This window comes from Sus scrofa, chromosome 14, assembly GCF_054392235.1.
Source record: "Sus scrofa isolate SSC_HxYL_T2T_F1_AM1 chromosome 14, Sscrofa_HxYL_maternal_Yorkshire_Landrace_v2.0, whole genome shotgun sequence".
Lineage (NCBI taxonomy): Eukaryota > Metazoa > Chordata > Mammalia > Artiodactyla > Suidae > Sus > Sus scrofa.
In genome coordinates, this window is record NC_139396.1 from 78,057,930 (window position 1) to 78,080,582 (window position 22,653).

Sequence of the window (22,653 nt, forward strand, 5' to 3'; positions counted from 1 at the left end):
TTGAACCTGAGCCATAGCAGCAATCCAAGGTACTTCAGTGACACAGTAGCCTTGACCTACTGTGCCACAAGGGAACTCCTTGGTTTTCTGTTTATATCCCATCATTTGATATTCTTTGGCACATCTTATCTAAAGTTCTTTTTACTTGATTTACAATTAATTTACAATTAATAGCGATGTGTGTTCAGCTTTAAGTGACTGGCTCTTTGTTTGGTAAACATTCCCATGTAATTAGCTTTGTTTCTAGAGGCATCATCAAATGTTGTTTCACAGACAGTGCTTTATTTGTTGTGGCTATATAAACATATATCTTGTAGCAGAGGCACAAGTGTCAGAGGGAAATAAAAACCAAGCAGATTCGGGAGTTCTTTGACAATCTAGCAGTTAACAATCTGGCATTGTCACTGCTATGGCTCAGGTCACTGCTGTGGTTTGATCCCTGACCTGGGAACTTTTGCATGCTGGGGTATAGCCAGAGGGGGTGGTGGGGACAAGCAGATTCTCTGCTTCATAAGCTAGGAATGGTTTTACATTTTTGGGAGGGCTGTACCCGTCGCATTTGGAAGTTCCTGGGCCAGGAATCAAACCTAAACCACAGCAGCCACCTGGGCCACAGCAGCCACCTGGGCCACAGCAGCTACCTGGGCCACAGCAGTAACATGCCAGATCCTTAACCACTGTGCCACAAGGGAACTCCTAGTTTTACCTTTTTTTTTTGACTTGTTGTGAGGATTATATTTGTCGATATAGTCCAGAAACTACATAGGGCATCATGTAGACCAGCAGGACAGTAGATGATAATTCCATTTTCAGCAGCTGTGCAAGTACTTTTGTGGCTCTACTTACATAGAATATGCTGTTCAATTAACATTTATTTAAAACTTAATGCACACCCACAGGCACTGCTTGGTTCCTTCTATAGGATATGATTTTTAAAATCTAGGCAGGTATTAAAGGAAATTAGGATATATTTAATGAAACAAATGCAGTCATTAAAATAAAACTCCAAGGACCAGTTAAACTGCATACTTGACACCACTGAAGATAGAATTAATGACATGGAAATGTGAATCTGAAGGTACAACCCAAAATGTAGGAAATGGAAAATAAAAAGGGCTCATGCAATGTGAAAGCGTAGTAAGGCCTTAAAGGTCTAGTTTGAGTTATAGCAGTCTGATTCAGGGTGCATACTGATGCAGACTTCTTAATAAAAGCAGAAAACACAAGATAGGGGAAAAAGTTTTTAAGATGCTTCAGAAAAGTCAGTTAAAACATACTCAAACTCAGTGAAAAACATGGGTGAAATAAAGACATTCATTGTGATGCAAGGGTAAAATTAAGTAATTTACAGACAAATGAATCTGAGTTTACCATCAATTTCTGTCTTTGATCTCATAAAATGTTTTTGATGCTCATTTATTTTAGTATATTAGTTTATTGAGCACTTACCTTTTATGTAAACAATTTGCTGGCTAACTTCCTCTAAAAGGAAAAGTTAAAGGAATCTTAGGCATAATGGTATGATTTATACTGGTTATATACATTATACTGACCGTTTACATTTTATGATTTCAGAAGAAATAAAAATCAGAAGTACCACAGTAGAAAGAATCTATTTAATTCATTTGTTTAGTCAACAAATGTTTTTTGAGCATCTAGGCTGTGCCAAGCACTGTTCAAGTACTTGGGATATATCAGTGAACAAAACAGACATTTATAAAATCTCTGCCTTTGGAGCTTACATTCTCTCATATGGGGGGAGATGGATGATAAAGAAAAAGACGTAAGTAAGTAAATTGTGTAGTATGATATATTTGTAAGTGCTGGGGAAATAATAAGAGTAAGGTTAGGGGAAATTGGGATGAGCAGGTTGTAAATTTGAATAAGGTGATCAGGTAATCTAATTGAGGTGACATTTGAAACAGAGACTTAGAGGAGGTGAAAGACTTTCCAGATGTCAGAATAAAGCATTCCAGCCTCTTTTTCTGCAAACGAGAGTCGAGAAATTAGGTAGTGGTAGCTGGTGGAAAGAGTGAAGTCAGGGGATTTTTTTGTTTTTGTGTTTTTTAAGTGGAGAAGTAACAGCATTTTGTTAGAAATAACAGTATGCTGGTAGGACTCAGTCTAGTAGAGATGGAACAATTGATACAGCAGAGAGACACAAGCATCACTGGAACACAGACTTGAGGAGCTGAGAGCAGGGAAGGAAAGCTAGTCCATGAGTGGGGAATGGTTGTAGGGAGGGACCTAGACAGTGTGTGAGGTGGATGGATGGTTTTTATAGCCAGTCCATTTGTTTGTGTATGTAACTTTGTCATGTCTGAAGTCTTCACATTTGTTAAGTCTTATGAAAGGAATTAGAATTTTTATAGTGTTATAGACGATTTTGTTAGCCAAGTAAAGCCCAGTTTTCTCTCTCTGTGTTTTGCAGGTTAATGCTATTTGTGACATTGTGACTTTCTCTCTTGCAAATGATAATGCCATAAAGGGCATCCATAAAAATGTAGCTGAATGAGTCTTATATAACTTCTTTGCAAAAGCAGTAATTATGGTTTTAAGATTGGGGGTGGACTACCAGTCATTAGAAAGTGGCACGAGGAGTTCCCATTGTGGCTCAGAGGTAGTGATTAGTATTCATGAGGATGGGGGTTCGATCCCTGGCCTTGCTCAGTGGGTTAAGGATCTGGAGTTGCTGTGAGCTATGGTGTAAGTCACAGACGCAGCTTGGATCCTGCATTGCTGTGGCTGTGGCATAGGCTGTCAGCTGCAGTTCCGACTCGACTCCTAGCCTGGAAACTTCCATGTGCAGCAGGTGAGGCCCTAAAGAAACAAAAAGAAAGAAAAAAGAAATTGAAGAGAGAATAGTCCTTGCCCTTTAGAAGCTCTTCTAATCAATTAGAAATCAGACTTGTGAAGTTTGTCATTACTATCCCAAGCTATATGCCTATTTGTAAAGTTTTACGCCCTGCTAGTATGAAGGCGTATTGGTTTTTCCTTATCTATTACCTACTTTCTAAACAGGGGTGAAACCACTGTAAGTGCCATTTGAAGTAAAGTAGTTCTACTCAGTAGCAAACTTTGAAGATTTGTTTTGTTTTTTACCAGGGGACAATTTTTAGATTGAGTGCTCATTAAAATAAAACACTGATATTCCCCCATTATTCTAAAATTTTTAATAGTATTATAGTAGTTTTTGCTTTCTTTATATTTATGTTGGAATATATAAATATGAATTGAAATACATTGGAATGAGTATAAAGGGAAGGGATGAATATATTTCATTTTAGTATATTTGTCATTTTGTTTTATTTTTGTTTTATTTTTTATATTTGTCATTCTGTTTTATTTTATAAAAAGAAAATACATTGCAGTCTATTTATTTAACAATTTTTAATATCTTTACTTATTCTGGGCATTTTGAACAGTCAAGTCGTTAGAATCTCTTTTCTTTACCACTGATTGTGGGCTTTCTCAGAACCAGATTCAGAATTTTTGTTTTGTATGGTTTTTTTTTTTCTTCTTTAGTTTAACCTTTTGCTATACTTTAACATCAGTTGTATGTTTTTGAGTAGTTTCTGCTCTAATATCTTTATAATTTACTAGTCCAGTATACAGTGTAACTGAAAGGAGTTTGTTAACATAATGCAGAAGGACCATATTGTACATCTGATGAATACTTAGTTTGTGTATATTTGATATCAAGGACAACAACCATGATCTCTTATCACATTGGCTCCCCCCCCCACTGATTCCCCCATTAATAAAGATCTGCCTTCCCACTATTTTTTTTCTTTTTTGCAGGTGAAATTTATTTATTTTTTATATTACTCCATGAATTTATTACATTTATAGCTGTACTTTTTTTTTTCTTTTTAAGGGCTGCACCCATGGCATATGGAGCTTCCTGGGCTAGGGGTTGCATCAGAGCTGTAGCTGCTGGCCTACGCTACAACCACAGCAACGTGGTATCCAAGCCATGTCTAAAACCTGCAGCTCACTGCAACGCCAGATCCTTAACCCACTGAGCAAGGTCAGGAGTCGAACCTACATCCTCGTGGATGCTAGTCAGATTCATTTCTGCTAGGCCACAACAGGAACTCCTGCCTTCCCCTTTTTAAAATTAGCTTTGCACTGGGAGTGTAAAGTTATCATCTCTAGAATTCCTTCAACCTGAGAGTGGGATCTAGTATAGTTTAGTGTAGTACTAGGATACTTATTATAAGGGGACTTCAGTTTTTTGAAAATTTGGGACCAGTGTTAGTCTCTTCTGATCTTGCCCTTAATCTTTCAAAATAGCCCTAAATAAAGCCAAAAGATTTTTAGGAAAATGGTGTGCTTTCCTCTAATGGTATCCCTTTTTATTCTTCTTTAGAAATTTAGAAAACAATTTTAAAATTTAAATTAGCCATTCTGTAGGTTTTAGGAAACGGGGTAAGATTTCTAGATATCTGTATTCATCAACTTGGTATGCTTTTTCTTTGTGAAGATAAATGGAAATATCTCCCTTTTTTCTTTCCCTAGACCAGAGGAAGAGTCTTCTTCATCCTCCAGTGATGAAGATGAGGATGATAGGAAACAGATTGATGAGCTGCTAGGAAAAGTTGTCTGTGTAGATTATGTTAGTTTGGATAAAAAGAAAGCACTATGGTTTCCTGCATTGGTGAGTAACTTCAGTATAAAAGAATGTAATTTTCAACTATATAAAATTCATCAAGAAAACAGCTGATTTTCTTATTTTTTTCTTCTTCCTTTTTTTTCCTAACACTTGATTTTCTTACTAGTGTTTTTCATAGATACAAAATGGGAAAATGATTTTAGCATCATTCAGTTCACACAGAATTACTTTGAAAAGTGTTTCTGAGTGCAAAGAACTCTTGAAGTCATCCAAGAGAGGAAAAGTCTTGATAATTTTAGAGGCTAGATATGTTACACTGCTCAATTTTGGATAAAAATTCCTCATGCAAACTTTTAAAAAATTCTAAATCTACCGTGCAATAGATTGCAAAAGAAGTATAGAATCTTGTTTTCTGCTGTTGTCCACAAGTGATGTCTATTTGTCATCCCGTGCAGTGTACATTTTTTGTTCTTTATCTTGAATGCTTAGTTAAGTGTTATGCACAAAGTAAGTGCCTAGTAAATTCTTATAATTAAAACTAATGAGGGCAATTATTTTAATAAATATAAATACTTTATGCTCTCTTTATACCTCTGCATATATCCTTCTATCCATTCCACATTTATTGGATACCTGTTATGTGCAAGGATTATGCTAAGATCTTTATAAAGATTATGAGGTAGGTATTACTTATCCTCTTTTATTTTTTGTCTTTTTGCTTTTTCTAGGACTGCTCTTGAGGCATGTGGAGGTTCCCAGGCTAGGGGTCTAATTGGAGCTATAGCTGCCAGCCTATACCACAGCCACAGCAACGCAGGATCCGAGCCACATCTGTGACGTACACCACAGCTCACGGCAATGCTGGATCCTTAACCCACTGAGCTAGGCCAGGGATCAAACGCACAGCCTCATGGTTCCTAGTCGGATTCGTTAACCACTGAGCCACGACGGGAACTCCTACTTACCCTCTTTTAGAAATAAGAAAACTGAGTGTTAGAAGAGTTAAGTAACTTGTCAAGCTTTGGGTTAATGGTAACCTGAAAACTTAAATGTCAGTGTATGTGATCATTTCTTTTTTCCTAAAGCACTAAGATTATTTGTAAAAATTTCTTTTGAAAACTTATTTTAAAAGTTTTGTGTGTCTTTTTCTAAAACAATAGAAACATTAAATTGTTCACTTTGGTATTTTCAGTTTTAAAGATTCTCTCATCATAACTTTTTATTTTTTGTCTTTTTAGGGCTACATCTGCAGCATATAGAAGTTCCCAGGATAGGGGTCCAATGGGAGCTGCAGCTGCTGGCCTACACCACAGCCACAGCCTCATCTGCAAGGCTCATGGCAACACTGGATCCTTAACCCACTGTGTGGGGCCGGGGGTTGAACCCACATCCTCATGGATACCAGTTGGGTTTATTATTGCTGAGCCACAATGGAAACTCCTCTCACCATAATTTTTAAATAGTTTCCTTGATGATGAGAAAGCTATAAAGATTTACAGTATGGAAAAGTCAGTAATCTGCTCTGTCAGCCATTACATTGTTATTTTTTAAATCTTAGCATTATTGATATATATGATCCTCACCACAAATTTGAGATCTTTTGGACAGTGATGAATAATTTCTGTCAACTAGAGTGCGAAATTGTGTTCTAAATAAGTCTTGACATACTCATATTAATAATACTTGCATTTCTGTTTTAAAATTAGTGTTTATAAACTGAGTAAATTTTAACAAGTGTTCGATAACATCCTCATGTTAGAGAACAACTTCATACTCCTAGGAACTGTAAATAGCGACCATGTTTTGAGCATTTACCCTGGCCAGGCACTGTGCTACCTTATTAACAAAAGTACATAGTCTCATTTAATTGTAATTGAGGCTGAACATAGGTGGTATTTACCATCATTTTAAGGGGAGGAAATCTTAGCTTCCTTGACTCATGCAGTCCTCTTTTTCACTTTCCTTTGCCATTTCTCATCTTACTAATCTTTAAATGTTGTTTTTCAAGGTTCGGAATATATCACTCTGTATCTCTTTAGGGTGATCTCATCCCATTTGTAGCACTGGTTGCTAAGATAATAAACTGAAATGTCTGAGGGATCAAGAAAATCACGTGGGTAAATGGGATAAAATATTTAGTTCCTATAACAGACAGAAGAGTGAACCCACTTATTCACACACCATCCTCAGCACTGGCCAGAGCTATCATATGTGTGGTTTTCAAAACTCTAAGCTCATGAGAAAGAAAAAAATGGGTGATTTTGCCTCACAATTTTAGACAGAAGTTTGTCTTTTCAGCATCTCCCTTTGGCTGTCCTTTAGTCACCCCAAAATTTAATAAGCTCAAAACTAAATTTATTCTTTCCTCCCTTATTCCAGAACTTGACCCTTCTCCATTGTTTCCTCTCCCTGTGAATGACACCATTTGTATGCGGCAGTAACATAAGCATCCTATTCTCTCTCATCTCTCTACTTCCCCGATTACCTCTAGTATTCTCATTTCTTTAATTTGCCATTGCCAGCACTTTATGTCCAGGTCACTCTCTCCCACCTGGGAAATTTGCAGTAGCTTCATCTCTTGAAATTCTTGCCCTTCTCTGTCAATTTTCTTTATGACAGCAAAAGTAATTTGTAAAAATGAAGTTCTGTTATGACATTATCTTGTTGCAGATTCTTCCCTTAAAGATTTTAGATTTTATCTCAAGAATTAACATGGCCTACAAGACTGACAAATCTGAACTCTGCTTATCTCTCTCACTCAGCCCAGGTAGAAAGGTGGCCACGCTGACCTTCTTTTACTTCCTGGAGTGGGTTCTGCTGCTTGCTGTCTCGGACCCTTCCCATGATCTGTTTTCCTCTGCTTGTAGTACAGCCCATGCCATACACATGATACACATACATCCTTTGTCAAGCCAATTCCTACTCAGTTTTCAAAGCTGAACTTAAATGTTATGTCCTCAAGCAAGCGGTCCCTGACCACCTAGATAAGGACTTATCTCAATAACAAATTGTTTGTGCACTTTCTTGTCTTCACAACTGGAATACAGGCTCATTATCTCCACCTCTGTGCTCTAGTACAGAACCTTGATGAAATAGTTAATAGTTGTAGAGTGACTGGATGAATGAATGAACAAATATTAAGTATTTACTTGAGTTATTGAAATGACAAGAAAGTTTCTCTGGATGCTAATGCATTTAAAAGGCCTTCGTCAGTGAATTATTTCGTAATGTCATCAACATTTGAGCAGTGCAGCTACAATTATGGAAATTGTCAACCTTTTAAAGACTGAATTAGAACTTACCTGTTTCCAGCTCAGCTCCTCCTAAACCTGTGGTGAGAAAACATGCCTTTATGTACCATCATGTCAATTTTCAGAGAGCTAATGATATAGTCTTTAAAACAAGTCTTATGTTCATTTAGCCCGCTTTTCATTTAAAAACATAACTATTGTTCTCAGTGTATGTAGTGGGCCACCTTGGGATTAAAGTAATAAAAATTCATAGGTGTCTTACATTAGTATTGCCTTTGGAAAGGCTTGCCTTATCCTTACATTAAATAACAGCTGAGGTGACTGCAAATAAAATAAATCTTATATAGACTCCAGGAAGGGGTCCACTTTAAAATGCTTTACTTCTTAAGAGTGGGTAGTATTAGGGAGAAACTTTAGTGTGTGTTAAAGTATGTATTTAAATGTAAACTGTAAGTAGAGAATCATCTCTGTTAAGGTTCTGATACCTGATCCTGTTTTGGCCTCTGTTATCCTGGCCATGCTGCAGACCCTTTGTTAGTAAGACTAGCTCTCCATCTTTTTCTACACTGATCCACTTTCATTCTTACTTTCTATTTCAGCCTGGGACTTGGTCCACAGCTTCAGGCTAGTCATAGCTACGATTCTACTTTCTGCACATGCCTGTGTCTAAAAACAGTATGGGTAATCTAGAGAGCTGGAAGGATATGGGATATAAATGTAAAATTATCTGTGTGTTCCCACATGTGTGTGTATAACTGTTTACCCTCAAACTAAAATTTGTTTTTAAATTTTAAGCTGAAACTATTTTTTAAATGATTTAAATAGTTGATACTTATGTAACTATATATAAACATGCTTTTAGTTATCATCATTTCACACTTTTTTTCAAAGGTGGTTTGTCCTGATTGTAGTGATGAAATTGCTGTGAAAAAAGACAATATTCTTGTTCGATCTTTTAAAGATGGCAAATTGTAAGTATAATTCATTTGTTGTGAAAAGTAGGCAGTTTTTTTCCAAATTGGGATGGTAAATTATAAATTAGATATTTCCAATGACTTATGCTTTTTCCTTTTCATCATAAAGAATATTTTAGTGTATGATCATATTTCATGTTATCAAGTTAGTAGTCTTATAATAGGTCTTCTCTTGTTCATTTTAGTCTTTTCTAAACTAGACATTCAGTGCTAATTTGTTAGTATTTACCTGTGTAATAGCTGATGACTTGAGGAAAATTCAGTCTCTATACCATATCTAATACTTGATTGGTATATTAATTGATATATTTATTGTTTTTGAATGTCTAATAGGGCTTTTCTAAACATTTTAAATTATGTCTAAATGGGCGTAGTGATAGCTGTGTATAAATTGACTTCTGCGGTAGTCTGAGGGTTAAAAGGCGTTACTACAAATGTTTGCTAAGAATTAAGAAAGTGATTTTTCATGTAGAACTTTATTATTTTTTAGAACTTTTTTAGAGCTGAATTATCAATTTCTGTGGCCTTTTTATAATCCTTTATTTTTTGAAGATTTTTATTTTTTCCATTATAGTTGATTTACAATGTTCTGTCAATTTCTGCTGTACAGCATAATGACTCAGTTATACATATATACACGCACACATAGATACATACACATTCTTCTTCTCACATTATCCCCCATCATGTTCCATCACAAGTGACTGAATATAGTTCCCTGTGCTCTACAGCAGGATCTCATTGCTTATCCACTCCAAATGCAATAGTTTGCATATACTAACCCCCAAATTCCACTCCATCCCACTGGCTCCCCTTCCCCCTTGGCAACCACAAATCTGTTCTCCACGTCCATGAGTTTGTTTCTTTTCTGTAGGTAGTTTCATTTGTGCCATGTATTAGATTCCAGATGTAAATGATATCATGTGGTATTTGTCTTTTTCTGACTTAATTCACTTAGTATGAGCCTCTGGTTCATCCATGTTGCTGCAAATGGCATTATTTTGTTCTTTTTAGTAGTTGAGTAGTATTCCATTGTGTGTATGTACCACACCTTCTTAATCCATTCATCTCTTGTTGGACATTTAGGTTGTTTCCATGTCTTGGCTGTTGTGAATAGAGCTGGAATGAACATAGGGGTACATGTATCTTTTTCAGTGAACGTTTTGTCCAGATAGATGCCCAGGAGTGAGATTGCTGGGTAATATGGTAGTTCTATATTTACTTTTCTGAGGTACCTCCATACTGTTTTCCATAGCGGTTGTACCATTTTACATTCCCACCAACAGTGTAGGAGGGTTCCTTTTTCTCCACATCATCTCCAACATTTGTTATTTGTTGACTTGTTAATGATGGACATTCTGATTTGCATTTTTCTATAATTAGTGTTGTTAAGCATTTTTTCATGTGACTTTTGGCCATCTATATGTATCTTCTTTAGAAAAATGTCTTTTCAGGTCTTCTGTTCCTTTTTCGATTGGGTTGTTGGGGGTTTTTTTGCTGTTGAGTTGTATAAATTGTTTGTATATTTTAGAGATTAAGCCCTTGTTGCATTTTGAAACTATTTTCTCCCATTCCATAGGTTGTCCTTTTTTTTCTTAATATTTTTTTTTTATGGTTCCCTTTGCTGTGCAAAAACTTTTGAGTTTGATTCAGTCCCATTTGGTTTTTTTTTTTTTTTTTTTTTTTTTTTTTGTCTTTTGTCTTTTCTTTTTGTTGTTGTTGTTGTTGTTATTGTTGCTATTTCTTGGGCCGCTCCCGCGGCATATGGAGGTTCGCAGGCTAGGGGTCGAATCGGAGCTGTAGCCACCGGCCTACGCCAGAGCCACAGCAACGAGGGATCCGAGCCATGTCTGCAACCTACACCACAGCTCACGGCAACGCCGGATCGCCGGATCGTTAACCCACTGAGCAAGGGCAGGGATCGAACCCGCAACCTCATGGTTCCTAGTCGGATTCGTTAACCACTGCACCACGACGGGAACTCCCCCATTTGGTTTATTTTTGTGTTTATTTCTATTGCTTTGGGAGACTGACCTAAGAAAACATTTATATGGTCAATGTCAGAGGATGTTTTGCCTATGTTCTCTTCTAGGAGTTTTATGGTGTTTTGTCTTATGGTTAAATCTTTAAGCCATTTTGAGTTTAGAAAATCCATTTATTTTATATTTTTCCTTATTGGGAGACTATATTTTGCTGTTTGTGCTTTCAAGTTCTGAAAAGTGATTTTTGAAAACAACCTATGAAACCTACTTCCACAAAATGGAGATAGTCAGAAATTTGAACACTGAAATTGAATACTGATTTGGTGACATTAAGAAATTATTGTAAATTTTAAAATATGTGATAATGTTATGGCTATATTTTTAAAAGAATTTTCTTTTAAAGCTCCATAAGGAAATATTATAAATCAAATTGTGTAATACCTGGGATTTGCTTCAGAATAATCCAGGTGGGGTGGGAGGTAACAACTAGAGGTATAAATGGCTCTGAGTAAATGCTTATTGTAGGTGAGTGGTGGATGTGTGGGAGTTCATTGTACTGTTAACACTATCTACTTTTGTATATATATGAAACTTTTTCGTTTTTGTTTTTGTTTTTTGTCTTTTTAGGCCCACACCCGAGGTATATGGAGGTTCCCAGGCTAGGGGTCTAATCGGAGCTGTAGCTGCTGGCCTACTCCACAGCCACAGATATGTCCAATCCAAGCTGAGTCTGCGACATACACCACAGCTCATGGCAATGCCGGATCCTTAACCCACTGAGCAAGGCCAGTATCGAACCTGCGTCCTCATGGATGCTAGTCAGATTCATTTCCACTGCACCACGATGGGAACTCCATGTATTTGACACTTTTAAATAAAAAGTTTTTTTTTAAAAGGTAGGTCTTGAAAAATGTATTTGGAATAATGTCTAGGCTTTTGTAGATCTGTTGACACAAATCAAATGCAGAAAAGCTGAATGATGATTTATTAGTGTAAAACAGGAAATAAATGTAACATATGATAGAACTTCTCATAGTTGCTTGCATCTGACCCTTCCTAATGGTTGCTAAATTCTGTGAAAGACCCTAAATTACATACCAGAAGTTTGCTTGTTAACCTGGAATTCAGTTTTAAAAAAATTGTTAAAAGAACATTTTACATTATATATAGTACATTTTCTTCCAATCTTTAATTTGGTAATTTCTTGTGATTATCTCAAGAAAGATAATGATAGCAAATTCTTACTATTGGACATACTTTTTATTGGATTAATGCATTCTGCTATCCACACATTTTAATTTATTATTTTCAGCATTTTAGTATTTTTAGTATTGCATTTAACCTGGGGATTATTGGATATTTCCGAATACCTTGTTTATAAAATATCTCTTAAGGCAGGGGCCTTCAGTAGATGATTAAGTATTTTAACACCCTGCCTAGCATTTTATTTGGGACTTGCAACTATGTGTGCCATCATTTTCATTATAAATGTCAGTATTCCCATGTTTTCAATATCTTTCTGTGGTAGGTAAAGGACTCAATTAATCTCTGTTATGTTTTTGTGCATTTTTTTCCTTTAAAATTAAAAAAATACATATAGTACTTCAGTACCAAGAAAGGATGTTCATGAAATTACTAGTGACACTGCACCAAAGCCTGATGCTGTATTAAAACAAGGTAAGGATGATCTTGGAACAAATTACACTTAATTTAAAAAGTAATGAAATATTTCTGAAGATTAAATATTCTTTTGCTCCTAAGTTGTTTTTAACTCTTTGAAGTTACATTTGGTTCTATGTGACTTATACTTTTGTAAACCCATGCATCTTGTTATTATAGGTATTCTTTTTTTTTTCAGCTTATAATTGGTACAGTAATCTAAAAATGGGAAAGAATAGAAGTTCCTGTCGTGGTTCAGTGGTAACAAACCCAACTAGTAACCGTGAGGACACAGGTTCCACGCCTGGCCTCGCTCAGTGGGTTAAGGATCCGGCATTGCCCTGAGCAGTGGTTTAAGTCTCAGATGTAGCTCAGATCCTGCGTTGCTATGGCTATGGCATAGGCAGGCAGCTACAGCAAGCCTGTGACCTTACATATGCCACTTTTATGGTGTGGCCCTAAAAAGATATAAATAAATGAATAGATAGGTAGATAAATGAATAAAAGAAAGAAAGAACAAGATATCATCGACCTTTTCCTATAGTCTGGCTTTTGCCTAGTAACTAAAATATTAGTTCTTGAAGATGGTAGAAACAGGAATCAAAGTAATTTTGATTTGACATTTTTTATAATATAATAATAGTTATATTTATGGAGGTATATGCTATAGTTGCATTTCTGACTTGATTTTTGGCATTGTAAATAGCTGTTTATTTTTTCTTTGCCCATGTTCATCAGATCAAATAATATGCTATGTAGACTGATTAAAAAATTATCAGGAATTTATGGTTTAGAATTTATTTCCATGTGTTGTAAAGTGAGAATAACTGTGTAGCTAATTTTAATTTAAGCTAATTGTTAGAGCATAATTTTAATTCATGTTTAACTAGAAATGTAGAGGACATATTTATGGCATATTTTCAGGTATTGTATGTTTATTACTCTATTCCTGGCATATAATACTGTTTAATAATGCTTTTGTGTGTGTGTGTGGTTTTAGGACCACACCTGCAGCATGTGGAGGTTCCCAGGCTAGGGGTTGAATCAGAGCTGTAGCCATTGACCTACACCACAGCCACAGCAATGCCAGATCCAAGTCGTATCTGTGACCTACACCACAGCTCAGGGTGGTGCCAGATCCTTAACCCACTGAGTGAGGCCAGGGATCGAACCTGCCTCCTCATGGATGCTAGTTAGATTCATTTCCACTGAGCCATGATGGGAAATCCACTAATCTTTTTTTTGGTAAAATGATTAACGATTTACCTAAAAGTGTTTTTTACTAGGCACTCTTTAATTTTTGTTTAAAAAGCAAGAAAATTGACCCTTTCTCTTGTCTTGTTTGAACCTAAGTCACCTTCAAATGGTAGCAGTTTTGCCATCTATAAAATGGGTGCCTAATGCTAAGACTGTTAAGGTTAAATGAGTTGCTAAATGGAAAGCAAGTTAGCACGGTGCCTGGCACATAGCATACACTTCATAAATGTCACTGGTGGCAGCACAGTAGGTTTTATTTATCTTGTTATTATTGTTAGACAAATCAGTTGTCTTAATTTCTCCACTTGATACAGTTTATGGTCTCTTTCCAGCCTTTGATCAGGCACTTGAATTTCACAAAAGTAGAACTATTCCTGCTAACTGGAAGACTGAATTGAAAGAAGATAGTTCTAGCAGTGAAGCAGAGGAAGAAGAGGAAGAGGAAGATGATGAAAAAGAAAAGGAGGATAACAGCAGTGAAGAAGAGGTGAGTAAAAATAGTAAATGCCTTCTAAAATGAAGCACAGTTGGGTTTCCTCTGTGAGTTAGGATATGGCATAAATCATTAATCATTTAAAATATTTTTAGTATGAGAAGTATTTCATTATACAATTGTACTTGTGCTATTCATCATAATCAAGCTGTTTGCTTGCTTACCTTAGAAATGTGATCTTGAGAAATTAAAAATATTAAGTATAATTATCCCAATAACCTCAAAAATATTTCTTAGTCTTTATAATATATATAAATGTCAAATCAATATGTTGTACACCTGAAATTAATGGAATATTATATGTCATCTGTACTTCAATTTAAAAAAATAAAAAGAGGAGTTCCCGTTGTGGCACAGCGGAAATGAATCCTACTAGTATCCATGAAGGATGCAGGTTCAATCCCTGACCTTGCTCAGTGGGTTAAGGATCTGGCATTGCCGTGAGCTGTGGTGTAGGTCACAGACTGGCTCTGATCTGACATTACTGTGGCTGTGGTGTTGGCCAGCGGCTATAGTTCCTATTCGACCCCCAGCCTGGGAACCTCCACATGCCATGGGTGCGGCCCTAAAAAAGCTTAAAAAAAAAAAGAAAGAAAAAATGTTTCTTCATCTTGCTGTGCTTTTGGTTTATCAGAGGATTAACGTTATACCCACCAAATACAGCAGAACTCTACTTTTTGTTTGCTTTTTACCATCATGAAGACAATTGTCACCTCATACAATGTTTACATTTGCATATTTTCTTAAATTGCATCTTCCATCTAGTATTAAAGGAATAATCAAACACCTAAAGATTAATATATCTTTGACTCAGAGAATCTTAAATGACTTTAATAGAAATAGGTAGTTCTAATTAGATAAGTAAGACCTACCTGTGAACTTAATGGATCAGGGAGCTAAATTAGAATTTATTGTAGCTGGTACTTGAGGTTTAGCAACGACAAGTACTGAGAAAGGATGTCCTTAGTATTACTAGTGACACTGTACCTCTGTACCTCTTGTACCACAATGGCTGGTGGAACTACTTTATGGAAGTTATTGGAAGAATTGTACACATAGTGAAAGCTACTATACGTGACATGTAGTGAATTGTATTTAATGTTTTTAGGAAACTGAGATAAGTTAATGTCAATATGTAATATTTTAGGTAAGTTATAAAATTCTGCCCTCTAACTGTAGTGAACAACTAATAATGAAACAGGATTGTTTTAGAGTTTATGTTTTATAATATAGTGATCTAGTGAGTTCCTTTTGTGGCTCAGTGGGTTAAGCACCCAACTAGTATCCATGAGGATGTGGGTTCAGTCCCTGGCCTCGCTCAGTAGGTTAAGGATCCGGTGTTGCTGCGAGCTGTGGTGTAGGGTGCAGTTGCAGCTCAGATCTCGAATTGCTGGGGCTGTGATATAGGCCAGCAGCTGCAGCTCCGATTTGATCCCTAGCTGGGGAATGTCCATATGCCCTGGGTACAGCCCTAACAAGTGGGGAGAAAAAGAAGTTAGAGTGATCTATAATGATAGCACGTAGTGTAAAAGTTTCCCAGGCTTCAGTCTTTTCCCCTACAAGTTTCTATTTAAAATGCTAAAATAAGCAATCAGCCCTCTTTCTTAACGTTTCCTCAGTGGCTTCTCATCATTCTGAAATTTAAGCGTCACTGTTAGACCCTCCCTTTATAGTCCAACCCCTGCCCTTTCTTTCATCAGTTCTCTTGGTATATCCTCCTACTTTGAACTTTATACTGTAGAAACATCAAATTACATACCTTGTTTCTACTCAACTTTGCACAGACAATACCTCTGCCTACAGTGCCCTTCCCTTCCCCCTAGTAAGCCTGACACACTCCTGTTCAATTGGGGTTTTTTGGTTTGCTTTGGGGAGGGGGTGTACGCTGCACCCTCGGCGTGCCGAAGTTTCCAGGCCAAGGATCAAACCCGTGCCACAGCAGTTAGCCAAGTCAGAGCAGTGACAACACTGGATCCCTAACCCACTGAGCCACCAGGGCACTCTCTGTTCAGTTTTTTAAACCCAACTTACATACCCCTTCTGTAAAGTGAAACTTTCTGTGAACCATCATCTTCTTCACCTCAGGAAAAGTTGACCACTCAGTTTGCTAGTCTGAACTACTACCTTATAGAGATTTTTTTTGTGATTGTGTGTGTGTGTGTGTGTGTGTGTGTGTGTGTATACACACATACATACATGTATTTTCTATTTATTTTCTCCCCTTCTAATCTATAAACTCCTCAAGGGTAGGAACTCTGTCTTACTGGTACTTATTCTCGTAGTATCTATCATAGTGTGCAACATGTAACAGATGATCAGTAATTATTAGTTACCAAATCTTTTGTTGCTTAGATTTATGGTTTATAGTTTATGGTTTCAACAATTTGGTTTTCTGTTTCAACAATTTTTTAAATACAAACTTTACTTGAAATTTTTTGCAATAGGAATTAGATTGGCAATCTAAACATTTTTTAATGTTAAATACAAACTTCACTTAAAAGTTTTTGTAACAGGAATAAGTTGGCAGTTTTATGAAAGTCAAAGATTGTACCATGGGGGCATTTAAGATAATATCTAGAAAACATATTTCCTTAGAACTTAGATCTGACTACTTACTAAAACCCAGCATACATTTAAATTGAGAAATATAGATTTATCATAAGCAAATTAATAATTACCATTTGTTCTTCTCAGCCCAACTTGTAAACATAATACCTTATCAACATGAGATTTTGTTGATTTTAATTTCCTTCCTTTTCTCTACTAGGTTTTAAAATAGAGGCAAATCTTAAACAGTGGCACGGCACATGAATTTTAAAATTAAAAATGATATATTTAGGCTCTCAGTTGAAAAGTATGCTCCTAAGTTTTACTATTTAGAAAAACATTTGTTTCAACCAGAGTAACTGTAAAGCCTAGGTGTATATTTGGAATCACTTCCTCTGCAGTTACTCCTGATCCTGTTCTATAATGGCAGCACCATCACTTATTTTTCTTTGATTTGATTCAGCACCTTGCATAGTGCATAGTGCCTGCACTAATGGTGCTCATTAAATGTTTGTTGAATGGATGATAGTCACTGAATTGACGAGTTCCTCAATCTCACCTACTACCCTGCTCCTTGCAGGTTGCTTCAGGACCAGCTCCCTACTGCCACAGCCCCTGGCCACAGCAGCAAGAAGCTAGTCCCTCCCTTGTAATTGATAAAACGGGGAACTATTTTATTACTTGAAGATTTCCCTAAGTCTGAATCTTCAGGTATTGTAGATCAAGTTTGTTCCCCACTTTACTGACTTTATAAGCTCGAAGTACTATACAGTGGGGCTGTCTGTAATGAAGGATATTTGTAGTTATAGCTTGAGGAGCAATAATAGAGTCAGTTTTGATGGTAAACCCTGACCCAGTTTAATGTAAGTGAGAATAGGTCTTCTTTGAGCCTGTGACCCTCTTTTAAATAATAGATCTCTGATATGGTAAAAAGTTCATTAACTGTCTTGCTGGTCTCATTTCTTATATGAACATTTACATTTGGGATTGTCACTATTGAGATACCTTTTAGGACATATTTCTCTGTAAAGCATAAAATGTCTAGACTTTCTGGCTTTGAATGGCTTAATATTGAATATTTTTTATGTGGTAAAAATCCTTTGAAATATTGTAGCGAGTATTAGTCTTTGCTGTTGGTAGGAAATCTGCATGTTCTATTAAAATACTTAACTGAGGGAAATAATATTCTATTCTTCTGTAATTAAAATTAGGAAGAAATAGAACCATTTCCAGAGGAAAGGGAGAACTTTCTTCAGCAGTTGTACAAATTTATGGAAGATAGAGGTGAGTGTTTTTTCTTTTATTCATCACTAATGTAGATATCAGATAATGAATATTTTAATTAATATTTTACAAATAAGGATTCTGGAATTCCCATGTGGCTCAGCAGAAACAAATGTGACTAGTAACCATGAGGACTCAAGTTTGACCCATGGCCTCACTCAGTAGGTTAAGGATCCAGCATTGCCCGTGACCTGCGCTGTAGGTTGCAGACACAGCTCAGATCTGGTGGTGTTATGGCTGTGGCGTAGGCCAGCGGCTACAGCTCCTATTCGACCCTTATCCTAGGAACCTTCATATGCCACGGGTGCGGCCCTAAAAAGACAAAAAAATAAAAATAAGAATTCTGTTAAGTTTCATGTCACTAGTAATCATGGCCATCTTTTTGATTACCAATATCACCAGCACCCTAATATTAGTGTCTGTCACATAGTAAGTAGAATGTGGAATTTTACAGTATTTTGATGGATATTATGGCCATGGACCCACACATGCCTGTGTTTTGTCCTATCTATACCCCTACCCATCCATGGGATCCCAAAGAACTCATAGCAGAACAATAGCAGAATGGGAATCAGAGTACCATTTTATTTGAGCCTGTAGATGCCTGTAGAAAAGCCTCTTTCTCTAAAATCACTGTTTGCTCTATTCAGGATGTGTGTGTGTTTGGTATGTAAGTGAGGGAGAGAGAGACAGACAGACAGACACCATACTCTAGATGGCCCATAGGTCTTATGACCCAGTCACATTAGAACTAAGGACACCATTAAACTATCCATAGAGAAAGGAGACAGAGTCTTAAGATGAGCCTTGCCTTAGTTTATTGAGTCTCCTTTTGTGGTTTAAGAAATGTAAGCATTGAGGGGAGGAGGAATGAGTATAACAATAACTTTTAATTTGTAGTTAAAATAAATTTTAATTTATAACAGTGATGACCTAGTCCTCCAGTAACTTTGACCCTGTTACTTTCTTGCTTATCTGCTGTTCGGAGGGTAGTTTTTCCTTTCCTGGGAAGATGCTGGAAAGGGAGTGGCGAGAGGCAGACAGCTTTCTAGCTTAACGAGGACAAAATGAATGAATAATACTTGGAAATGCTACTACCCTCTGTGAATTCATGCTTTTATAATCCAGTTTTGTATTGTTGATGAGTTGTAGCTGGCTCAGTCTTCTTTTGCTCTCATAAATGATAGTGGCTAATACAGTGTAGGTATCTCTTTATTCTTTGATATGAAATGTCCTTGATTACTCTTTTATTTATTTGTATGAATGGAAGCTTAGCCCAAGAAGGTAAGGCTTAAGGCTATGTGTTAAGCTTTTTTATTTTTTTTATGAGTAAGATCTAATATTAGAAAAGAGCGAAAAATACAGTTATGCCAATCATATATTTCTTAGGAAGGGCCATAGGTTATATATCTTTATCCTATTATTTCCTCTACCATATTCTAATCATTTGATAGTTTATAGTGTCTTTCTCCTACATTTTCATATGTTATAATGAAACAACACTATAGCTTTACTCTAGAGTCATTGTTTAGAGCAGTAGTAAATTAGTAAAATACAATGAAAGTAGCATAAAATAATTGTCATTGTGAAGTAGTTGCCCATCAAATATCTTGACACTTTCTTCAGTTCTGTCAACTTTGTTACCCTAATTTTTAAAAATGTTTTGTTGGTATTTTATTTTGTTTCATTTAATATTTATTCTTTTTCTCATCAGGAGTTTGAAAGTGGAATAAAATCATATAAATAAGGTTTCAAAAATCTGGTGGGAGTTCCGTTGTGGCTTAGCAGTAATGAACTTGACTAGTATCCATGAAGATGTTGGTTCAGTCCCTGGCCTCACTCAGTGCCTTAAGGATCCCTTGTTATCATGGGCTGTGGTGTGGGTCACAGATGCAGCTTAGATCCGTGTTGATGTGGAGTAGGCTGGCAGCTGCAGCTCCACCTCAGCCCTTTGCCTGGGAACTTTCTGTGCCGTGGGTGCAGCCCTAAAACAAAACAAAACAAAACAATCTAGTATAAGGAAAAAAAAATTTTTTTGTCTTTTTTTGGCCACCTCATGGCATGTGGAGTTCCCATGCCAAGGATCAGATCCAAAGCTGCAACTGTGGCTCAGATCCTTAACCCTCTGTGCTGGGCTGGGGATTGAACCTGCATCCCAGCACTCCCAAGACAACGCCAATCCCATCATACCACAGCAGGAACTCCAAGAAAAAATTTTTTAATAAAATGGGTTTAAGTAGTAGACATGTTTTTGATTAACAAGGGATTTTTTTTTCATATGCATACTTTGCACTATGTATATTTGCTGGAAATATATGAATCTTTTCAAAATTTAAATTTAAAATGTAGCATGGTTCTAGTAGTTCCCGCTGTTGTGCAACAGGATTGGCAGTGTCTGGGGAGCACTGGGATGCAGGTTCAATCCCCAGCCCAGCATAGTGTGTTAAGGATCTGGTGTTGCCATAGCTGCGTCTTCGGTCACAACTATGGCTCAGATCTGATCTCTGGCCTGGGAACTCTATATGCCTTGGGGCGGCCAAGAATGAATGAGTGAATGAATGAATAAATAAATAAATAAATAAAATGTACCATGGTTCGAATATATTTTCTGTTTTCTTTAACAGGGACACCTATTAACAAACGACCAGTACTTGGATATCGAAATTTGAATCTCTTTAAGTTATTCAGACTTGTACACAAACTTGGAGGATTTGATAATGTAAGTATTACTGTCAGAAGTGAAACATGTTTTTCATGTAACATGTTTTCTCATCTAAAAATTATCTGAAATTATCCACTAATAAAAACCTAAGAAAAGGAAAAGAAACAGAACTAGCTTCCTTAGACCAAATTTAAATTTAGTTAAATATTTTTAAAAATGAGCTTTCTGATTTACTGTTAAATTTTTGTCAAACGACCATAAACTACTTGAGTCATAGCACAACCATGTTGGTGGAAATTATTTCTTTCGTGTCTCTTTTCTATTAGACTGTAAGGTCCTTGAGAACAGAGTTTTTGTTTTTGTTTTTGATTTTTTGCTTTTTAGGGCTGTACCCGAGGCATCTGGAAGTTCCCAGCCTAGGGGTCCAGTCAGAGCTATGCCTGCTGGTCTACACCACAGCCACAGCAGTGCTGGATCCCTCACCCACTGAGCAAGGCCAGGGATCGAACCTGCCTCCTCATTGATACTAGTTGGATTCTTTTCTGCTCCACATGAAGGGAACTAGCCAGAGGTTGGTTTTTCATTCTTTTAACATTCTTTTTATCCTTTTCTGACCTGGGCCACTTCACCCCTCCTTAGGCAATCTTGTGGTCCCCTGTTCCTGGGAGGTGACCATATTGATTCCGAACTTAGTGTGGACACCTTATGGGCTTAGCGAACTGCAGCCTAGAACTCCTGGGCTCAAGCGATCCTCAGCCTCAGCCTCCTGAGTAACTGGGACTCCAGGTGCGCATCACTGCACCTGGTCTTTTTATCCTTAATCTCTACCACTGTGCAGTAGATACATATATATAATGCATTATTTATATAATATATATATAATGCACTCTTTACATATATATATATATATAAAACATGTGTGTATATATACACATAAATATATATGCAGAAAATCTTTGTTGAACTGAAGAAATTATTGATTTATTAGCTTTTAAGTTTTATGGGAAATCATATGTCATTAAAAAATTTTTATCTGTGTCTTTTCATTAAGATTTTGATTAAGGAATGTGGATGTTTTCTTTACTGTAGCAGGGTTTATTTAAAAGTTAAGTGGCCTAGTATTTTAACATTTGTAATTCTCTCAGATTTGTCAGAATACCAAAACTTACTTTAAAACCATTATTATAAATCAAATTTTTGATTTAGAATTTATCAAGATTGATATTTTTCATCTTTTGAGACTTGAACCAACAAATATAAAAACATATATGGGAGTTCTCTTCATGGCTCAGCGGTAATGCACCTGACTATTATCCATGAGGATGCAGGTTTGATCCCTGGCCTCACTCAGTGAGCTAAGTGTTGCTGTGAACTGTGGTGCAGGTCCCAGACATGGCTTGGACCCCCCATGGCTGGGGTGTAGGCTGGCAGCCACAACTCCGATCAACCCCTGGCTTGGGAACTTTCATATGCTGCTGGTGTGGCCCTAAGAAGACTAAAGTAAAATAAATAAAAATTAAAACATATGTTTGTATTTATGTATATGTTATTTATCAAAATTTTATTATATTCCCACATTTTAGTTTGGGAGTTTTCATTTCACTTTGTCCTTTAGATTGAAAGTGGAGCTGTTTGGAAACAAGTCTACCAAGATCTTGGAATCCCTGTCTTAAATTCAGCTGCAGGATACAATGTTAAATGTGCTTATAAAAAGTAAGTCCCTGTACTTGATATAGCTATATTCAATATTTTACCTAGAAAGCTGGTTGGAATTTAACTGAGGCTAATAATTTCTTTTAAGAAGAAATCAGTTAAATTTTACTTAGAGCAGCTACTCTATAATAAATAGTGTTTCCTAGAGTGTATTCATGAATACTGGATCTATGGGATAGTCTGTGAAGAAAGTTTTTGTGACCAAGTATGTTTGGA

General features: G+C 36.5%; 1 protein-coding gene across 8 annotated transcripts in view; it reads left to right on the top strand.

The window, feature by feature from the left end:
• ARID4B (AT-rich interaction domain 4B) overlaps positions 1-22,653 on the top strand; it is a 159,628-nt gene that overhangs the window by 87,259 nt on the left and 49,716 nt on the right. For all 8 annotated transcript variants that reach the window (XR_002338970.2, XR_002338969.2, XM_021074399.2 and 5 more), the window contains 7 exons: positions 4,522-4,660; positions 8,758-8,837; positions 12,423-12,499; positions 14,071-14,225; positions 17,990-18,062; positions 20,687-20,781; positions 22,340-22,437. Coding sequence is in view for 6 of the 8 variants with exons in the window: in XM_021074399.2 (XP_020930058.2) it covers positions 4,522-4,660; positions 8,758-8,837; positions 12,423-12,499; positions 14,071-14,225; positions 17,990-18,062; positions 20,687-20,781; positions 22,340-22,437 (717 nt within the window). In the remaining 2 variants the exon portion in view is untranslated. The remainder of the gene's footprint in view (positions 1-4,521; positions 4,661-8,757; positions 8,838-12,422; positions 12,500-14,070; positions 14,226-17,989; positions 18,063-20,686; positions 20,782-22,339; positions 22,438-22,653) is intronic.